General features: G+C 44.2%; 1 protein-coding gene across 1 annotated transcript in view; it reads left to right on the top strand.

Moving 5' to 3' along the window:
- Positions 1-21,226, top strand: part of MYO5A (myosin VA) — a 98,127-nt gene that overhangs the window by 51,798 nt on the left and 25,103 nt on the right. The window contains exons 10-24 of the mRNA XM_054273122.1: positions 428-693; positions 1,246-1,327; positions 3,666-3,806; positions 4,554-4,679; positions 6,615-6,698; positions 10,031-10,192; positions 10,722-10,819; positions 11,404-11,490; positions 11,579-11,687; positions 12,465-12,676; positions 13,545-13,701; positions 17,236-17,475; positions 17,982-18,230; positions 19,330-19,423; positions 20,118-20,266. Of these exons, the coding sequence (XP_054129097.1) occupies positions 428-693; positions 1,246-1,327; positions 3,666-3,806; positions 4,554-4,679; positions 6,615-6,698; positions 10,031-10,192; positions 10,722-10,819; positions 11,404-11,490; positions 11,579-11,687; positions 12,465-12,676; positions 13,545-13,701; positions 17,236-17,475; positions 17,982-18,230; positions 19,330-19,423; positions 20,118-20,266 (2,256 nt within the window). The remainder of the gene's footprint in view (positions 1-427; positions 694-1,245; positions 1,328-3,665; positions 3,807-4,553; positions 4,680-6,614; positions 6,699-10,030; positions 10,193-10,721; positions 10,820-11,403; positions 11,491-11,578; positions 11,688-12,464; positions 12,677-13,544; positions 13,702-17,235; positions 17,476-17,981; positions 18,231-19,329; positions 19,424-20,117; positions 20,267-21,226) is intronic.

The raw sequence follows: 21,226 nt of genomic DNA, 5'->3' as shown, positions 1-21,226 counted from the left end.
GTATTTCAGGCTGTGTTGCTCCTTGCCCATCCCTCCCTGGCACAGCTGTGTGTGAGCAGCCTAGAGCCCCTCTCAGGAGCTCTGGCCATTTGGCCTGACACAGCTGTAAGAATTCCAAATACAAGTCCACCAGAGAAGCCAGATGATTCATTTTTGTGAAGCTTGCAGGATCCCTGTGTGTGAAGCCTTTTGGTGAGCACAAGTATAGTACAATAAATGCCTTTGAGGAAGATTATTCACTGATTCTTTCAGCAATGTGAGTGTGCTAAGTGAGCAGGGAACTTGCTACATTTTGAAGGAGGAAGAGCTGAGGAAGCTGCTGTTGCTGCTGATTGTGGGGTCACTGCAGGCAGGCACTTCTGTTGGCATGATTGAATGTTTGCTGTGGGTAATATATCTCAATATCTAATGAGTCTGTTTTTATTAGCCCAAGCATGAGCCCCTCACTATCTTCTGTGACCTCATGGGTGTGGAGTATGAGGAGATGGCCCACTGGCTGTGCCATAGGAAGCTCGCCACTGCCACTGAAACTTACATCAAGCCAATTTCCAAACTTCACGCCATCAATGCCAGAGATGCACTTGCCAAACATATCTATGCTAACCTCTTCAACTGGATTGTGGATCATGTGAACAAAGCCCTTCATGCTGCTGTAAAACAGCATTCTTTCATCGGGGTGTTGGACATCTATGGGTGAGTTTTTGTCAGAGATATGGCACTCTTACATAATTATCTGACTGCAAAGCATTCTTGTCTTTATCACCTAGCACTGCATGGATTACACAAAAAACCCCCAAACCTTAGCAGCTGCTTATTCCAGCTGAAGGAAGTAGGTGTTTAGTTTTGACACACTAAGATCTTTGTCATGACTTCAACGTTTATAGTGGGATTTCAGATTCTTTGCTGTTAGTAGTTTATTTCTCTGTTGCATTTTGGGAAGTTACAAAGCAATTTTCATGTCAGGTTCCTCCAAGGTGGCAGTTACAAAGATAAATAATGTGCTCTCCAGGAACATCAGTCCTTTCACTGAGTTCCTCATCCCTGTCTAGAGAGGGAGCATCACTAAAGTGCCTATGTAGTGCAATTTGCCATTTCCCTGTGTCTTTTCTTGCTTGACCCATGTTATTTGTGCCTGAAATAATTCAATGAATTTAACTGGAGGGAGGGAATTTAAAATTTTGGGGTAATTTTATCCTTTTTTTTCTTTTTAGTACACTAGTAATTTTGAGTGTATTCATATTTCAGATTTGAAACATTTGAAATCAACAGCTTTGAACAGTTCTGTATCAACTATGCCAATGAAAAACTGCAGCAGCAGTTCAATATGGTAAGTAGGAAGTGACTGGCATTTCCTCTTCCCTTTCCCCTCATCCAAGTCCACTCTGCTAATTGGCTCCCCAGTGGTTAGGATGAATTCCTTCAGTCTATTAAGCAGCTGTCCTGGCCGTGGGCTTTGAGGGATGGGGGAAGATCGACTATCTCCTCGAAATAGATTTTATGACTAACTGCTGCTCTGGGACTGTTTGAAATTCCGATCACAGTAACAATTATAAGGCAGAAGCAGTGCTTGGCAATTAAGACCCTGCGATTGCCTGTCAGGGAGAGCACTGTGAGGGTGAGGTTGGAGTGAGGTGTGTCCATAACCCCAGAGCCCCTGGAGGGGCAGAGCAGAGCACAGCTCCGCTGCCGGAGCTGCCGCCCGCGCTCCCTCCCCGCGGTTCCTTTTTGGGCTTTTGGCTGCTGCTGGAGGTGATGAATGACGTGAGGCAGGAGGCGGCTCTTCCCCCTCCTCCAGAGAGATCACGATTCTCCCCTCAGCCTCAGTGACGTTTGCAGTTCCATCTCTTACCTGCATCATGATCAGGCGAGTTATTTCTGCCAGGCCTGTTGCTAGGCTCTGCCGCAGCGCCGGGGTAGCTCTGAACTCTGGTTGTGATCCTGCCTGTGTGGCAGTGTGTGCTCCCAGGGCCAGATCCCCTGTGCCATGGTTCATCCCAGCGTGTCAGGGAGTGCTGGAGCAGAGCACCTTTCCAGCCCTGGCATGCCCTTTCCATGTGGGTAGTGCCATGGCTGGCTTCAGCTCTGTGAGTGGGATGATGTAACTGCTAGGCACCGGGTGTCTTGGAGTTTTCTCAGCTTACTGCAAAATCTAATTGCTGTAGGAGCTCTAATGGTTCTCTTCTTCAGTGAAGATAGCAGTGCCCCTGTCCCCTTCCCTCTCATGCCATTGCTGTAAGCACCTGCCTCATGAAGGAGGGGGTGACAGGGCTGTTGTGTTGGTGCTTGCCAAGCTCCCAAACCTGGTGCTGGTGAACATGGACCTGTGGGGCAGCCATGCAGGCCCACAGGGGGAGGTTGCTTTGAATTAAAACCTTGTGGCTGCCTGGAGCAGCCTGAGCCTGGCTGAGGAGAGGCCATTTGGGAACTGCCCGACCACCCTGCCCTGCCTGGTGCCCACTGCCCACAGGGAAAATCAGGTCTGATGGCGTTTCTCACCACCTAATTGCTGGTTCCTTCACAGTGAAAAAACGGGTTTCTGTTTCCTTGCACATCTGGTGTTGGATCTTGGCAGTAGAGTGCTGCCAGGGCTTTGCTGCCAGGTGCAGGGTGGGAATGGCTCCCACGGGCGCGGTTCAGGAGCGCAGTGCTGGGGAGGATGGCGTTAAGCTAATGGAATAAAGGCATAAACAGCTTTGTCAGGGTAGCTTTCTGCGGCCTTGCAGACAGACTGGGGAGCTGTGAGGGTTTGTGGGCTGTGCACTGAGCTCGGGGCAGCTGGGGCTGGCACCCCAGTTCAGGGTTGTGGCACCCCCAGACCCTGCCCATGCTGCTGGGGGCACTCCCAGCACACGTTCACCTGCCACAGCAGCACTCAGTGTGCAGAAAAATGTAGGTGGGGGATGAAACATCATCAAAAATAACTGGAGTCAGCAGTCTTCTTTGGTTTTTCAAAGTGCTTGTTCTATTAAGACCACAGTTTGCCTGTTTAATATCTTATTCTGTTTTTTCCTGAAGTTTTAATTCATCTCTTATGCATGTTTCATTAAAGCTGTGCAGGTTGTTTGTGATAATATTTTTGAATAAATACTACATGGTTACTGATCTTCATACCAGATAAATCTGTCACAGAATTTTCCTTAAAGGATTTCTAGTTCTAATGCTCCTTCAGTTCTAATGCTTCTTTTGCTGAAGAGTAAATTTTAATGAAGTGTCTCATGTTAGAAAAAAAATCAGCAGCCATTTAAGAGGAAATAAAGCTCTGTTATTTTATAAGGAAACACAAAAGTATTTATAGTGAAACTTTGCTTGAAATAGAGCAGTGTTCATAATTTCCAAATCATAAAAGCATTGCACATCTCACTTCATAGGTTGCTGTTCCAGCACTTTAAGTTTTGTGTTGGTTTTTATAAGAGAAAATAACTTATAGTAATAGTGATAGGTAGGATATTTGCAGAGAATATGGAGTGCTTTAGTTTGGACTGTTGTTTTTAGGCCAGAAAAAAAGATTAATTTATTTTTCATACACTTGGTAAAGAGTTTATTCAGTTGAACTAGTGTGTCACTTGACAGCCTGGATTAATGTGCCAAGATGAATCCAGTTGAGAATTCAATGTATTTATTCTGCATTTCATTTCACAGAAAACTGTTTTCCTTTTGCCCTGCAGCATGTCTTTAAGCTGGAACAAGAAGAATATATGAAGGAACAAATACCATGGACCTTGATTGATTTCTATGACAATCAGCCTTGCATCAACCTCATAGAGGCCAAAATGGGAGTTCTGGATCTGTTGGATGAGGAGTGCAAGGTGTGTGTTCAAGGGCTTTCACAGAGGGAGAGTCATCAGCTGTCCTGCTTCTGGGCCTCACAGGACAGGTCACCTGCAGACAGTTGTCATTTTGGCACTGATGGGGCAAGAATTTGGGAAGCAAACAAACAGAACTGGCAATTACGGGAGGAGAAGAAATGATTTCAGTAATGAACTCCCCACTCCTTCCCCTCCATCATGTATCTGTAGCTGCTCCTGGATCTCTGATCAACTTTGTTTGAACTTGGACAGTTTTCCCTTCCCTGAGGATAAGTGAGTGCAGTCCTTGGTCCTGTCAGATTTCTCCAAATTGCCTCTTGGTTAGTGTTTCACCCTTTGTCTTTTATCTTGGTTTATTTTATGCCAAGCCACGTACAGCTCAGAGTGTGTCTGCCTCAGTGGAAACCCATCTTGGGGTTCTTATTTATCACAAGAAATCTCTAATGGAGGTGGATGAGTTCTGCTCAGTCTGGTGATGTGCCTTTGGGGTCTCTGCCTTCAGGTGTGTGACACTGGAGGCATGGTTGGTGCCAGGTGTGCCCCAGCAGCTGTCCCACCTGCTGCAGTGCCCAGTGTGGAAATGGCAAGCACACAGCTGGTTACTGTGTCCTTGCTTCTGGCAGTGCTGGGAATCCGAGGAGCTGGAATGGGAAAGGAAATCATCAAGTGTTGTCCCCCATCTTAGATGCTTTTGCTGCTGAAAAGTTCTCAAGACATGTTATGTGTATTCTGTATTCTTTTCCGTAGATGCCAAAAGGCTCAGACGACTCTTGGGCCCAAAAACTTTACAATACTCATTTGAATAAATGTGCTCTCTTTGAAAAGCCACGTATGTCAAACAAGGCCTTTATCATCAAGCACTTTGCTGACAAGGTAAGGATGTTCTGGCAGTGCTGCTCTCCTGCTGGTGTGTGGGAGGGCATCCTGGGGCTGCTGCAGGCAGAGACTGGGCAGTGCCATCCCTGGCTCTGCTCAGCTCTTGCTGCCCCAACGCCCCATGAGGAGGGGAAGGTGAGCTGGCAGCTGTGCAGGCACACACAGGAGCTCCTGACTCCATCACATGCTCCAAGCACTGCCCATCCTCTTTCCAAACATGGGAGCTCAGTGCATTTACAGCTCTCAGCATCACTGTGTCAGTCCCAGTTATGCAACAGAAATGTACAAAAAAGGAAATCCTGTACCCCACTCCTTTTAGCTAAAGAGCAGCAATGAATTAATGCAGTTTTTGCTGCCATCTCAATGTGCAAAGAGGAGAGAGGCTAACAGAGCCTTTTCTATTGCTGGAGCAGTGTGTGCTGCTCCTGGGCTGTGCAGGGAACAGCTATTTCTAGGAAGCTGGCTGAGAGGGGTCTCAGTGGAGTGCATGCCTTGTTCAGCTCCCAGTGCTCCTCAAACTGAGCCACTCCTCAGGTTAAAACAACAAAAAAATTCATAATCCCATGTAATACAGTTGTCCTGTTATACAAATAAGCTGCCTGAAAATATTGTCAGCTTTGTCAAAAAGGTTTTCAAGAAGCTCTCAGAGTCTTACCAGTAGGTCTGCACAGGGGAGGTTGGAGGCCTTTCTCTGCCTCCACTAGGTTTCTCCCAGGCTCTTGAATTTATGTGTAGAAGAAGGGTTCTATTCTTTTTGCATTTAGTGTTACCTTAATGAAAGCACCAAGAACATCTCTGTAACTGTTTTGGTTTGTGAGGTCTGTTCTATTTTGTGAATGAGAGAACAAGAAGGAATTATTTAATATTCAAAAGCAAGGCTTTCCCGTGTCCAGTCTGTGAGCAGCAAGGGCCAAGGAAAGCAGAAAGCAGCTCCAAGCAGGTACTAGCAAAGCTCTAAGCTCTGCCCTGCTGTCTGTGCTAGGTGTTTTATGTTTGCTGTGTGCTGATTGAATGCACACAGACATCTTGGAGGAGAAGCCAAGCCCCAGCTGGCAGGTCAGAGATGAGTGCTGAGCTGTGCTCCTGGACAAGGCAGGGATGCTGCTGCCCTCTCCTGGCATGGCCTCCCACAGGAAAACCATGGATGGAGCCCCAGGAACTGCTCAGGGTGGGCCTCCAGCTGTGCAGAAACCCTGGGGACATCCTCTGTCCTCTTCCCTCTAGGAATTCCTTGAAATGTTTTGCAGCTCAGGGTGTAGTGTCGCTGTGCAAGCACTGATAAATGGACTTTTGACAGTAAGTTTGGTTTTCTTTCAGCCTTGAATTAGGGCAGCAAAATAAATGGTAGGTTTTTATCTGACAGTGACTGTTCTGTGGTCCAGGAAACGCTGTAGCCCTGTGACAGAGGGTTGTTATGTGTCGTCACAACATTCAGCCATTTTATTGCTGCTGGTAAAAGGAGTCCTTTGGAGCACAAATGAGCCATTTCCACTATAATCTGCAGGCAGATGTACTTACTGCTTCTCAGCTAATGAGATGAGAGGTACTTTGTTCTCAGTTGCCTCTGGATTTCAGACAGCTCTGCAGCCCTGATGGGCTCAGGGAAAGAGATGCTCAGCACACACTTGGATTGTTCACCCTTACAGGAACCATTCAGTCATGCTGCCTGGCCATGAGCATCTCTCAGCAGTGAGATATGCCTGGTATAATGCAACAGCAGTACTCCTCTCTCTATTTTAATGTTCTGTGTTTTACTGGAAAGCACTCTCTTTGAGGAAAATCTGTATTTAACACAGAGGCACTTGGGAGCTGATATTTTCAGTATTTAAAAGAATTATGTTTTACATGTGAATGTCATAGCTGGTGAATTCTATGCAAATTATTATTATTTATTACTTCTAATACTTTCTCTTGTAAAATTATGGCTTTCAGGTGGAGTATCAATGTGAAGGCTTTTTGGAAAAGAATAAAGACACAGTTTATGAAGAACAAATTAGGGTCCTAAAATCAAGTAAGGTCAGTATAAGGATTTTTTTTTTCTTTTGCCATTAAGAGTCCTTGAATTAAGGGTCATAGAAAACTTCTTATAAACCTAGGAGATATTTCTCCCTTAGTATCAGATCAACTGAAATTGAACATAGTTTGTGTTTTACTTGGTTATCTGCGTGAATTTAGAAAGTCCTATATTCTAACTGTTTTCCATGTAAGAGCAGTGTATTTAGCCACTAATTTCACTGTTTGTGGGTCGTTGTTGTTGTTCTTTTGGGGGCTATTTTGTTGGGTTTGGGTTTTTGAGTGGGGGAAAGGGGATTTGGGGAGGGTTTGTTTTTCTTTCACAAAACTTAGCTATATTTTCTGTAGAGATGTCAGTGAGGTCTGATGTACCATAGTGGTATAAGAAGGCTTAACAGTTAAGCCCTTAATTTTATAACCTGAAAACAGAAGCTCATTGTTTATGGCATGACAGAAAATTTCTGAAGGACAGACAAGTTCAAAATGAGAGAGGAATAAAATATAAAGACCATAAGGACACAAACCAGAACTTACTATCTTGTCTCCTTGATATCTATGAAAGAAAGGTAACTTCTGAATTGAAAAATACTGCATGAAGGAATATTATAGAACAGGCCTTCAGTGGCACTGTCTGTGTTTGGTAATGGCAGAATTGCTGGTTGTGCTCTCAGAAATGTGAAGGCAATTAACTTGACATTGCACAGTGGTGGCTGTTGGGAATTTGCTAGCTCTGATGGCCCAGGAAGCTGGGTATCAAGGACAGGCTATTTAAAATTGTGCTATTCTATCAGGAAAACCAGCATTTTTCTCTTCTGTTTCTATTCTGAGCAGATAATATGAAGGTAAATGATTAAAACATGTAGAATAATGAAACACCACAGCAGACTTTCCACTGGCAGCAGTATTGAAGTGGTTTAAGTGAAGCCAGTTTCTGGGGGTGGAGGGGGAGGCAAGTGGCATCTCTGAGGAGCTGGCAGAGGCCCCTCTGTGCAGGACAGAGGGACAGGGTGCTCCATGGGGTGACAGCCAGGGGGGACAGAGCTGCTGTAAGAGCCTGACAGCAGCTTCAGCAGGCTCAGTGTAGCTTGAGGCAGTTCAATCTAAACACTAAAAAAACATGGTTTTACCCCATTTTGCCAAAACCAGTGTAAACAATGTTTTATTTTCATTTTTCATCTTCTCCTCCTTGTTAGTAATTGTAGTAGAACTGCATTTCTGATTTTTATTTCATTTTGTTGGTGGTGATGTTTTCTGGGTTTGCTGTGCACATCCAACAGAAGGTAATTCTAAATTGAATGCATCATCTGTCATCCTGCCCATGCCCACTCTCCCACACAGCTTGGATGCTTCTTTGCTCTCCAAAGTGCATGACACACTCTGCTCTTGGCAGGGACTGTGGAGTTCAACTCTTTATTTTGGCTTTCTCTGTAAATCCACCCACAGAACCTCTGTGAACTAGTTCAGTTTCCATGCATGTATCATGAAAGCAACACAACAATCCTGGGCGTTTATGCTTGCTGCTGGCATGGTTGTTAGAATGTTCTGTTGAGGCTCTGTATTGAAAGAAATTATCTGTAAGGTTGTTAGCAGCATGTGTGTTGGGTTGCCTGAAAAAATCACAGGGAAGAAATGCTTCCTTGCTTGTTTTCTGTCACGTGAATTATCTACCCTTTGATCAGTGTTTCCCTCTCTTTGAACACTCCTAGTGTTCTGAGAAACAAAGGAAATTGATGAGATACCAAACCCCAAACCAAACAGGAGTGGTCCTGCAGTTTGGATCCTTGCAGCACTGCTCCACTATTGCTGACCTGTGCTGGAGAGGCCAGACATTGTTCCTTTTTTCTACTTGGAGTAACTGGGCCAGTGTGTGTGAAAATGGTGCCTTTGAGATGCGCTTGCCCATTTTCACAGGCAGATTTTCCCAGGGCTGGAGAAAGAGAATGAGCCTCAGGTATGGACAGCTTAGAAGAACTCATCCATCTGCAGTTGAGACAGTGGGAACTCTGTTCCTACCCCCACCTCTGGTGTGTGGGAACATCAGGAGCTTCAGAGAATCGCATTATATTCAAATAAGTTCCTGTACAGGCTGGGAACACCTGGCTCTGTAGCTCAGCTGCCTGTGCACACCAACTCACTGTGCCACAGGCAGCTGACAGGGAGGTGCTACCCCAACCATCCTCAGCTCTGAATCAGTGCAAAGAGAAGAGTAAATCACCCTCAGGAAATGTCCTTCTTCCACCAGCTCAGGTGAGATCTGTCCAAGGAGATCAATACTCCCTTCTGAGTTCAGGAGTTCAGGGTACCGTTGTATCATCCTTAGTCACTTCGTTATGCTGGAGTGCTGCTGGGGAACATTTCTTGCCCTTTTCCAGCCCCTCTGGCACAACCACAGGGCACAGGTGCCATTTTGTTGTGCACTGTGTTCCATTGGTTATTGTCTGCTCACCAAGTTTTATAAGACAAAACCAATTTTTTAATTTTTTAGGTTGTGCTTGGCCCAAGTGCTTTCTAGTACTGAAAAATGAATGTTCCTGTCTCTTGGGGAAAAAGGCACAGATGCTAGATATAAAATTATTCATGGACAGGTAGAGAGGTTCAGATTCTCCTATAATGGTTGTGAAGAGCTGTAGTTGTCAGTGGAAAGACCTGGAGGTGTTATATTTAGTTATAAGTTGCTTCAAAGCAGCTGTTATGTATCCAGTATATTTTGTAGCCATTAGAGAAGGGGAAGCAGAAGTCCTGTGTGGTATTTGGAAGGACATTTCAGGTTTTTCTTCCACTCCGAGTGGCAGGGAGTAGATCTCAGTCAGATAAATTTGGCTAGTGGGGGTTTTTTCAGTTGATGTTTCCTCTGTTAAGCTGATTATTTCAATTTGGAGTGATAAAGCAGGAATAATCTTTGCTGCCTGCTGCTTTATTCAGTGTCCCAGATACCTCTCAACTACAAAGGAGACTGATGCACCATTGGAATATGGGAGGACCCTGTCATTTCCTTCTTAGATCAAAGCAGCTGTTTATAATTGCAGCTGGTACTTAGGAAACTGCTGTTGGTATCTAACAGTTTCACATGGCTGTTGTTGGCTATATGAAAAAAAAATCAGAATTTTATCTTGAGAAGGAGACTCACTGATCAAACCCACAAAAGTTTTGGTGTTAAATCATGGCCCACTCACTATACCATTTAGCATGTCTGCTTTTTGCATTTGTCCCCTGTGAAGTTCACCAAAAATGCAGTTCTTACAAAAGCCGAGCCTGGAATTTAACCTTAAGCATAAACAGGTACAATTGCTTGCTGGGTTCTTACCCTGTGTGTGTTTTTTATGCTGTTGCACCAGTTTAAGCTGCTGCCAGAGTTGTTCCAGGATGAGGAGAAGGTGCTCAGCCCCACTTCAGCAGCCCCTTCAGGGCGCGTGCCTCTGACTCGAATGCCTGTCAAACCTGCCAAGGCCAGGCCAGGCCAAGCCAGCAAGGAGCACAAGAAAACTGTGGGACACCAGGTGAGTTTGAAGATGCAGCTCTGTTAGAAAATGTCTCCCATCACCTCCTGTCTCATATGTCTCAAAGTGTACTGGTGGCTTGTGGGATCCCTTGTGATTTTGAGAGAGGTCCAGCTTATTGTGACTTACAGCTAGGTGCAAATAGTCCTCAATTACCAATGCACTGTGAGGGATTTATTTTTATTATTTTTATTAATTTTTTTAAATTATTTTTTATCCATTTTTTATTATGATGCCAAACCCCAAACTGATGCTTTTCAAAACAAATTTAACGTGGATGCTGAGAATTTTAGAAAATCTTAAACTGGGTTTTTTGGATCATGTGCCACTTTGTCTGATTCAAATCCAAAGTGGGGTTCAATCCCCAGAAAACTTGATTCCAGTCATCAGTGGCCAAACATAAAATATCTTTGCCATAATTAAATTACAAGTATGCAAATCTGGTCTGTTTTCTGAGGTTATCTGAAAAATGACTGAGCTTGTTGAGGCTATTCCCTGACTTTTTTTTTTCATTTTCTTTTTCAAAAAGTTTCGAAACTCTCTTCATCTGCTGATGGAAACCCTGAATGCTACAACCCCACACTATGTGCGCTGCATTAAGCCAAACGACTTCAAGTTCCCATTCACGTAAGATGCAGTTCCTGTGGGGTTTGGGGAGCCCCTGTTGGGAGGGATTGCCCGAGGCCAGTGAGGATCAAGGCTCTGCTGAACCTTGCTCACTCAGGAGTGAAGAGCTGTGTCTCCTTTCTCTGGTTATGGATTCACTGTGTGTGTATATTACAGCAGGAGATGTTTGGGGATGAATAGAGGGAGAAATGCTTCCTGATGCCATTTTTTTGTTTATGGTGATACATAAGAAAAAAGTTCCAACATTTTCATTGCTAGCAATTTCAAATGTAACTGGGGTTTGCACTCCTTGAGCTGGAATTTGCTTTTTCAGATTCCAAAGCCTTTTTTTTTTCCCATATATGAACTTGCTTAGATTTTTTCTCAAAGCCCAGGCACACCAAGGCTCCTGTACCTCTTGTGCTGGCCAGCAGGAAGTGCCAGTGGGCTCAGGCTGTCCTCTGTCACCCCTGAGTTTCAGGAGCACCTTACAACCCCCCCTGCTCCTCACTGTGCCACTTCTCTCCTGGGTGTGCGCACAACCAGGACCCCCAGACAATGCAAGCCCAGCCCATCCCACAAGCTCACCTTGTGTTCCTCCCTAGGTTTGATGAGAAGCGGGCGGTGCAGCAGCTGAGAGCCTGTGGTGTGCTGGAGACCATCCGGATCAGTGCTGCTGGCTTCCCCTCCAGGTGTGTCTGCTCTCTCTGCCTTGCTTCCTGCTGCAGTTCTTTTTAGGGTGATGTTCATTGTTGGCACTGGTGCTCTGCTTTCGGACAGGTGGACGTACCAGGAGTTCTTCAGCCGTTACCGGGTTCTGATGAAGCAGAGGGATGTCCTTGGTGACCGAAAGCAGACGTGTAAAAATGTCCTGGAGAAGCTGATTCAGGTACTGGACTTGGTGCTGAGAGCACTTGCAATCTGCAGGAATAGAGACAGTGTCACTGACTCCCTCATAGCCACACTATTTTAGTACCTTTACAAGATACTAAACCACAAATGTATCCTACAGCTCTTTGACTGCTGTTCCTTTCAACTTAGAATCAAACAGCCAACAAAATTAAAATAATTTTTTTTTCAGTGTGCCTTTGTATATTCTGTTTTTCCCTCAAAGGAGTACTACACCCAATAGACATAAAATATTATTCTCTTTCTGGTTCAGTTCTGAAATTTCAGATGTGTTTGAGCAGCAGCATGCTTTGTTCTGCCCTAGTCCTGATACGATGAGTGATTTGTATATGTCTGAAGCCCCAGCTGCCTTGTTTGCACTGTGTAATGTGGTTGAGGATGGACCTTTCAGAGGGGTCAGCTACAATTTAAACAGAAAATTGTACATGTGCACTGCCTGTATTGCTTTCATCCTCTGGGCCCCTTTGTCACCTCCTGTAGTGTTCCATGTTATTATCTTTATGGCATTATCATCTAAGCAAAAATCTCACATTGCCCCTTTGGGCCATGCTTGTGGCCTTATTATATTAATTTTTAACAGAATCATACAGAGAAAATACCCTTCTCCACTACTTAATTTAAGTCTCAGATTACCCAAAATACTACACAGATAATTTTGCCTCTTTACTAACTGTGCTTTCATTTAGCCCTTCATGCCTTTTTTTATGCACTAACACTTAATGCTGTAACTTTATCCTCTTTTTACCTTTGAAAATAGGACAAGGATAAGTACCAGTTTGGGAAGACAAAAATATTTTTCCGGGCTGGTCAAGTAGCCTACCTGGAAAAAATAAGGGCAGATAAGTTGAGAGCTGCCTGTATCCGCATCCAAAAGACGATCCGGGGCTGGCTGATGAGGAAGAAGTACATGCGGATGAGGAAGGCTGCCATCACCATCCAGAGACACATCAGAGGGTACCAGGCACGATGGTAAGCACTGCTCAGGGCAAGTGCCACACCAGCACCAGTCCAGAGCCCTGTAAGCAGGGCATTTAAATGTGATGCATCTGTTCTTGCCGTCCTGTGCTGCCTGAGAGGAAATAAATTTCCAGGGCAATGGAGGAAATTGAGTATAATGAGTGTGTCTGTCCTGACTGGTTTTTACCTTTCTGAGAGGACAGTAGCACCCTGGCTCTGTGATGCAGAATAAGTAGTACTAAGGAGATATGTTGCAGGTGAGGTAAAGCAGGACTGTCTGAGTCCTTATTGCCCAGTTTCCGTGTGCCCTCCCAGCTGGGTCTGTCCTGCTGGAGAAGCCATTCCTCACCCAGGGTGCAGCTGTAAAGGGACATTCATCAGTCAGTGACTTGTTTGGACTGACTTCTGAGGGATGGCCATGGGGCCAGAGAGAAGGGCAGGAGTACAAGCGGAATTGTTCAAAGACAGGGTGGTGATGAAGGCTGTAATAACCAACATTCAGAAAGAGGCATATGTCATGATGCTCTGTAATTGTCTTACTGCAATAGCCAAGAACAAGCAAACATTTTCTAGTAGTGGAGGTTGGGAGAGTAGATCTGGAAGATGACATAGTGAAAACAGCTTTAAAGTTGGAGAAGAGGAGATGAGAAATTAAGCTGAGTTTACCTTGTCAGTTGTTTAGTAGAGTTCTTAGGGGAAGTGAAAACATTTCCCTGTAAAGCGTTGCAAGGTTTCTGTTAATTTGTCATTCTGTTGTACACAGCAAGTAAATGTACTGTGTCACTGACAACACTAAGAAGAAACTAAATATACAGGCTGTTAAAAACCCCCAAGCATTCAATCACATAATTACAGGTGCTGTTTGTGATCTTTTCCCCAGCTATGCCAAGTTCCTGAGGAGAACACGAGCTGCCATCACCATCCAGAAGTTCCAGCGCATGTACGTGGTCCGCAAGAGATACCAGTGCATGCGAGATGCCACTATTGCTCTCCAGGCCCTCCTGAGAGGCTACATGGTCAGAAACAAGTACCAGATGGTAAGAAATCACAATGCACTTCTTCACTCTACCTTTATTTCCACACACTTTCAGGACAAAGCTTCTCTGTGCTGTCATCTTGGGAATCTGAAATGTTTTGTGTGGATGCTGGCAGGTTTTGTGTGATGCACAGACAAAATAACAGAGCATGGATTAAGGGACAGCACCTGGAAATTTGAAATATCTAATACTGCCATCAACTTGTCATTGTAGACATATTCTCATTGTCATCTAATACAGATGTACTTACACTTTCAGTGCAGCCAGTGGAGAATTTACAGCATTTCTGACTTTTTCACTTGTTATATAGAATGCTGAGGCACTTAAAATAAATACTGAAAATGGCCTTGCCTGAATCTGTCTCAGTCCAAATCAGAATTGCTTACATCAGTATACATGTGATGCACTCACTACTGGTCCTTTCCCCTCCCTAGTTTCAGTGATTCTGAAATGGCTTATGGAATTATGTTAGCAAAGAGATTCCCACAAAAATTGGATATTGAAAGTTATCCATGAGTGGAGTGGTTTTGTTTTAGTTTTTTAATGTATGTTGGTTTTGATGTGGGGATAAATTGATATAACCCCATCCTAGCAATATTGGTAATATTTTCCTGAATATGCTTGATAATAAATTATTCAATTGAGAAATTAGAATTTGGTTTTTATGGTTGCAGGGCTGGAAACAGAATTATGATTCAAACTGCAAAGTGCTGACATGTTTCATAGCACTTTTATCTACAAGAACAGTTTTAACCAGGCTCAAAAGTCAGCCTGTATTTCACTGAAAAAGTAGCCAAGGGATTTGTTTTCCCAAGCATGTAAATGTTAAAGGTGTGCAGCCAAAAGCCATCTGATGCTTATATACCATAATTTTCTCTTTTATATTTGAAGATTCTTAATACTTTTCATTTGTATTAAACTTGCTACACAGTCACATGTGTAGCATTCTAACATAAACTAACCACAATGTTAAAAGAAAAATAAACCTTGATAAGAATTTCTTAGTAGTAAGACCCTTGTGGTTGACTTGGCTGTTCTTTTATGTGGATACCCAATTTCCTTTTTGTTGGAACTCTTAGCATTCTTGTTATTACAGACTATATTTGTGATGTTAAGCAAGATGTGTTTTTAGCAGTGGTCTGACAGATAAAGTGGCACCTGGGTCACAGCAGTAGGTGGCCTGAAATCTTCAGGAGGATGGGAGTTGTTTCCCTATGCCTTGTTAGTCACATGAGTAACACACAGCCCATCTGTCTTGCAGCACAGTTTAATAAACCTGTTATATTCCCTCCTAATGGAGATGGCAGGTTTCTGGAGGAGTCCCTGGAAGGGGTGGTCAGACCTGCCTGTCAGGAGCATCCCCCTCGAGCTGTGAATTGTTCTCTGCAGTAAAACATGACAGCCTGACAGTGCCCCTGCGGTGTGCTGTGTTTGTCCTGTCCTCCCAAGGTGGGATCTTACCCAGGCTGAGGTGCAGGATGGCCAGAGAGGGAAGCACAGGCTCTGGGTGCCGTGGGAAGGTAAACACAGTTGTTGTGGAGTTGATGATTGCAGAAGAGTGAAACTGAAAGGTTGCCCTGTGAGCCCTGGGCCCTGGCTGCAGTAATGTGTGGGACACGTGCTGATCCCTAGGATTGTGAAAGGCACCTGTTGTTGTTGTAGGAAGAGAGGGCATGTCTTGAGTCACGTGGGCAGAACAAGGAATTTAATATGGTTGAATCATCTGTTTCACACATCCTGGGGAAAGCTCCTGCCTGAGACATAGCAGTGTGCTTCTCAGCTGGACAAGGAGTCTAGTTCCTCCTTAGCTTTGACACAAGCTTTCCTGGGATATAGCTGGTAGATGAAGTAACTTTGCTGATACTCTCACTGTACTTTGGAGTGGCTTGTTTCCTCCCTGGAGTGCATGGATGCAAGAATTCCCTGGCGGATGAGGACCATCCCCGCACCATGGAGGTATTTTACAGGGCTTGTTGCTTTCAAACTCCAGGTGAAAATTGTTGCTTTCAAACTTAGGAGGTGAACATTGTTGAAAGCTAGTTGTATTCTGGTGTTCAGGCACCTGCTGGGAACCTGAAGGAGTGTTCCAGAAAGTGTGTAAGGAGGAGGCAGGAATGCCAACTGCATGACATGCAGTCAGGAGGACTTTGGCTTTTGACCTTGCTGTGCTTTTCAGAGAGCTGCTTCCTTACCATGGTGTGCTGAGCAACTGAGTGCTGGGATTTCCAGTCTCATTTTTAATTCAGAAATAAATGCTAAGGGAGAAAGTTCCTATGTATTATAGTCTTGCCACTTTGCCAGTGAATTTTAAATTTATTGATCTGGAACTGTAATTCTTCTAACACATTTCAGTTCATTTGTTAAGCAATCTGAAAGAAAATAAAATTACTGTTACCTGACTAGTTTCTTATCAGCTTTGTGGTAAATCAGTGTAAGAATGTGAACTGCCTATGATATTTAAACTATCAATTCTGAGCATTAACATGAAACCCTAAATAATTTTGTTCTTTAGAATAAACTGTTTTATTTGCAGAAGCTTTATTAAGTGAACTCTAAAGCTCTCAGGGTACTGGAAGCCTTGTGGATTTGGGCAGGCTCTCCATGCATATCTCATGTAATTTCTTTGAATTCCGGAGTTCCAGACCAGGGCAATCTGTGATTGAATTAGTGGGTGAAGGATCCAAAATCAAGTGGTAGACTCTTCTAAGCTGAACTCTCTGGCTAACACACATGACTGGTTTATGTTACAGATTTATTTTTTTTAAATAATATGGATTTTTTTTTTTTACACCTCAAAACTATGGTTGAAATTTCTGCCATAAAATAAATTCAAATTACTACGCTATAAATTTCTTATTAGAATAGATGACATTTTTTCCAGGCTGGCAAGCCTAAGATATGTCAAAAAAGGGAACAAAAAACCCCCAAAACAAAATAACACAAACAAACCAAAAGCTTCTGACTTCTTACCAGCTGCTACAATTTCTTCTGGGAAATGCAGGACTGAATGCATTGCATATCAAATGTGGTAGTTTTAAACTTTGTATTGATGAACTCTATGCAGCATATGTCAACGATTCTAAAGTGTTTCAAGATAAAGATGCAGTTTAAAAAAAATATTGTGTTTGTAATCTTGCCAACAGGTACTATATACTTTTGCAATTAGCTGAGCTCTGACCTCAGCACAAAGGAATGCCTGGTACTTCCATGTGCCTCCAGTTCTTTTTGTCATGTTTTTCTCATGTTCTTCCAGTCGTTCCATGTGCCTCCAGTTCTCTTTTGTCATGTTTTGAAAAGAAAAGGGTTCCTGTTCTTTTTACTCCTTGTTGTTGTCCTTGTTCCAATCTTCTTTCCCTCTTCTTTTATTTTTAATTTGAAGTGACTCCATTTCTCGCTGCTCTTCCCCAGAAGTTTGTCTTTGCAGGCGAAGGTGTGTCAGTGTCCATCGTTAGAGGGGGCTCTGTGTACTGCACATACTGCACAGGTGCAGTTTGCAGCTCTCACCCCATGTTTCCCATGTGTTTTCCCCCGCAGATGCTGCGGGAGCACAAGTCCGTGGTCATCCAGAAGCACGTGCGGGGCTGGCTGGCGCGGCGGCGCTACGGCCGCACGCTGCGCGCCATCGTCTACCTGCAGTGCTGCTACCGCCGCATGATGGCCAAGAGGGAGCTCAAGAAGCTCAAGATAGAGGCCCGCTCCGTGGAGCGCTACAAGAAGCTCCACATTGGCCTGGAGAACAAGATCATGCAGCTGCAGAGGAAAATCGATGAGCAGGTAAAAGCTCACAGCCTCTGGGAACACCTGTCAGAGTTGTGGTTAGCCTTCTCAGTGCTGTGGGCATTCACAGAGTGCCCTGAATTTTCATTGTAAGGGCTCAGTTCTCTTTTCTGATGAAGAATAGTGATAGGAGAGGAGAGAAGGGGAGGCCACAGCAGAACTGGAGCAGTCAAACATCCACTTGTTCCTCTCAGCAGAACTGAGAAAAACTCCCACTCGCTTAACGCCAGTGCTGCGTTTGAAGCACGTCAGTTGCTCTGTGTTGGGGGGAGGTGGGGTGATCCTGTCTGTATGTGGGCTCTCCATCTGATTTTAGTTTAGGATGTGCAGGCTTAGAGACTGGACTGCTCTGTCACCTCGTTAAGCAATTCTGCAAAACCTTTTTGAAATGGGGAAGCTGCTCCTGTGCTCCCACGTCCGGGTGTATTGTGTAGGGAAGGAAAAGGCTCCCTCGAACCAGAACCTCTCTAACAGCTGCTCTGCCTGCGTGGTGTTTTGCACAGAACAAAGAGTACAAATCCCTGCTGGAGAAGATGACCGCCCTGGAGGTGACGTACACGACGGAGACGGAGAAGCTGCGCGGGGACGTGGAGAGGCTGCGGCTGAGCGAGGAGGAGGCCCGGAGCGCCACGAGCCGCGTGCTCAGCCTGCAGGAGGAGATCGCCAAGCTCCGCACGGAGCTGCACCACACGCAGGCCGAGAAGAAGAGCATTGAGGAGCGCGCAGACAAATACAAACATGAGACTGAGCAGGCATGTATGGGGTCCCAGATGCATGAGAGGATTTGCAGTGCCCACTCAGGTCTTGCCCAGGCTTGATTTTCTCACTTGTGTGGCTAGTTTTTTTATTGTGTTTTTATAGCTGTACAATCCTAAATAGGCTTGGTGTCTAAATGGCTACACCTGTGGTAGAGATATATGCTAAATCCATCTAAATCCATGTATTGTATGTAAATATATGTATCCAATCTATTCAGATTTTGATACTGAAAGAATTTGCAAAGCCAAATCCTTGAGCTTTCTGACTTAGAGGTAGTGAATTCATTCATTTTACCTGCCTAGAGAGGCAGGTATCATTCTATCTACAACATAGATAGCAGAAATCTGTCCCACATTCAGTATTCAAAGGTGCTGCTATATCCTGTCTAATGTAGACAGCCAGCCTCTTCAACACTTGTGCACAGTCTAGTTCAACAGGTTTCAGCTTACCCCTTTTCTTTGCTAATCACAAGCATATCAAACAGGCTGATTTCTGTCAGGAGTACTTGCTGATAGTGGTGCAAGTTTGAGTATTGGAAGAGCCAATCCATCATGATGTGTTGCTGCAGTGACAAGTTTCAATATCAGATAAGCATAAGAGAAAATATTAATAGATAAGGCAAAGTGAATGCATGGTAACCATAATCAGAGACAAATGAGTACCTGGCAAACCTGAACACAGGTTAAGTGACAGAGCTTTGGGGCACAGGCAAGTTGGTAAATTTTGTTGTTACCCAATGCAATGGAATTTACCATAGAACTACCAAATGTGTTACTATTTTATGAATATTTCTGTTTAATGAGCCATTTACATCTTTAGGACTTTACTGAAAAATACATGGCACTGTTAGTGCTTCAGGGCCGTTTTAGCATCTGAGCAGAAATGGCGTTCAGAACATACTGGGGTGTCATCAGTGGTACATATTTAAGAAATGTGATTTGGAAATGAAGATACAAGTTAGTTCACCAGTTCCACTTTGTGAAGAACAGTTTAAGTATTTGAACTTTCGTTACAGCAAAGATGCCATTGTTGTTAGAGCTACTGATGAAAGATGAACTGCGTTCTGAGTCAAATATTGTATTATCTCTGTAGCTGGTGTCAGAGCTGAAAGAGCAGAACTCATTACTGAAAACAGAAAAGGAGGAGCTGAACCGCCGCATCCACGACCAGGCCAGGGAAATAACAGGTTGGCTCTGTTCTCTTATTCAGGTTCTCTGCTTCATGCTACCTGGTAAAGTAACACTCTACTGCATGGATTGGGTTAATTTACCTTAGTTTACATTCCTTTTTGTGTGTTCATTTCTTTTTTTTAAGAACTTGCAAACATCAGAATTCTTTACCATTTAAATTTCCACAAAATCCTAAGGGTTCGGGGCCTTTTTTAGGGGGGCTGACTGTTCCAAAGCACTTCAATTTTTAAAAGGCAGCTCTGATATTTAATTCAGTTTATCCACTGTGACTTTTCTGGCTGCTGTGACTGTGTAGGCAGCAGCCAGGAAAGCTTAACTCTAGATGTGAGGGCTGTGATGAAGGGAGCTGTGATGAGGAGGATCAGGACGCTTGAGGTGTAAAGCACCTCACATTTTGCTTTAACATAGCACAGCAATGAGCTAGTGCTCCTTCTTCCTTCCTTCTGGAATCATCTACAGACTATATTAGCAGAATAACTAACTTGGCTGAGTGAGCACTTCTGTGCTTGCCACAATAATGCTTTGGCCCTTCATATTTTTGGCTGAATGTTTGCCCAGAGAAGCACAAACAGCAGCTTCCAATGGCAGGCTGTGCCTCTGGTGCAGACACAGGCCTGTACCTCCTGCCTGGGTGCCCTGCATGGTGGGAAGGGCTGGAATTCTCACTTGGGATCCCTCTGTGTGTGGCAGAGTCGATGGAGAAGAAGCTGGTGGAGGAGACGAAGCAGCTGGAGCTGGATCTGAACGACGAGCGGCTGCGGTACCAGAACCTGCTCAATGAGTTCAGCCGCCTGGAGGAGCGCTACGACGACCTCAAGGACGAGATGAACCTCATGGTGGTGAGTGCCTCCACGGCTGTTCACACCTGTGTGCAGGCAGACTCTAGGGTGTGGGATTTGCAGGCAACCCCAGCAATGGAAGAGATGAGGATCTTGACTCCATGTGTCAGAAGGCTGATTTATTATTTTTATGACATATATTAAAAGAAAATTATATACTAAAACTCCACTAAAGAAGGATCAAAGAGACATTAGAAGGCTAGCAAAGAAAGGAATGAATAGTCTTGTGACTGTTCACAGCCTTGACACAGCTGGACCTGCGAATTGGTCATTAGTTAAAAACAGCCACAAGAGACCAATCAAAGATGCACCTGTTGGTAAACCATCCCCAGACCACATTCCACAGCCATCAGTTATTGTTTACATCTCTTTTCTGAGGCTTCTCAGGAGAAAAATCCTAGTGAAAGGATTTTTCAGAAAATATGTCTGTGACACTAGTGGGATAAGTTGGTGTTGTCAGCTGATGTGTTGACCTGTACTTGAAAGGAGAATTTGTCCTTTTAAGTCCTGTTTATTTTGATTAGTTCAGCCAAAACAAGTACATTTAAAATTTGTTGTTGATTAAAAAAAAATTGTCACATCTGTGAAGAAGGCTAAATTTCTGCTGTGACTTTCCTGGTGCTATTACTTGTGCTGTCCACCCTTATTTTGCCCTCAAGTTATTCACATCTGCTGGGGTTGTTTGAGCCATCTTCATCCAGTGATAAATTTTAAGTAGTCCTAGGAATGTTTATGTGGCAGAAATATAAAGTATTCCTCAATAGAATGTCTAGGAAGTTAAAAAAGTTGCTACCTGTGCTTCCTGTAATCTGTTTCTTTCCCACAAAGTGTTGCATCCTTGTTTGGTTCTGCTTTCTGCAGCACTCCTTGGTGGTATAGGATCTGACCTGTCTCCATGGAGCTGAGTGCTAACTGTATCTCACAGGCTTTAAGTCTTTGGAGAGACCAGAGTAAAAAATA

The sequence above is a fragment of the Melozone crissalis genome, unplaced genomic scaffold (genome assembly GCF_028551555.1).
Source record: "Melozone crissalis strain CALT ecotype California unplaced genomic scaffold, PUWL_Pcris_2 ptg000014l_1, whole genome shotgun sequence".
NCBI classification, from domain to species: domain Eukaryota; kingdom Metazoa; phylum Chordata; class Aves; order Passeriformes; family Passerellidae; genus Melozone; species Melozone crissalis.
The sequence above is the reverse complement of the archived record's forward strand: the minus strand, read 5'-3'. Positions and strand labels throughout refer to the sequence as shown.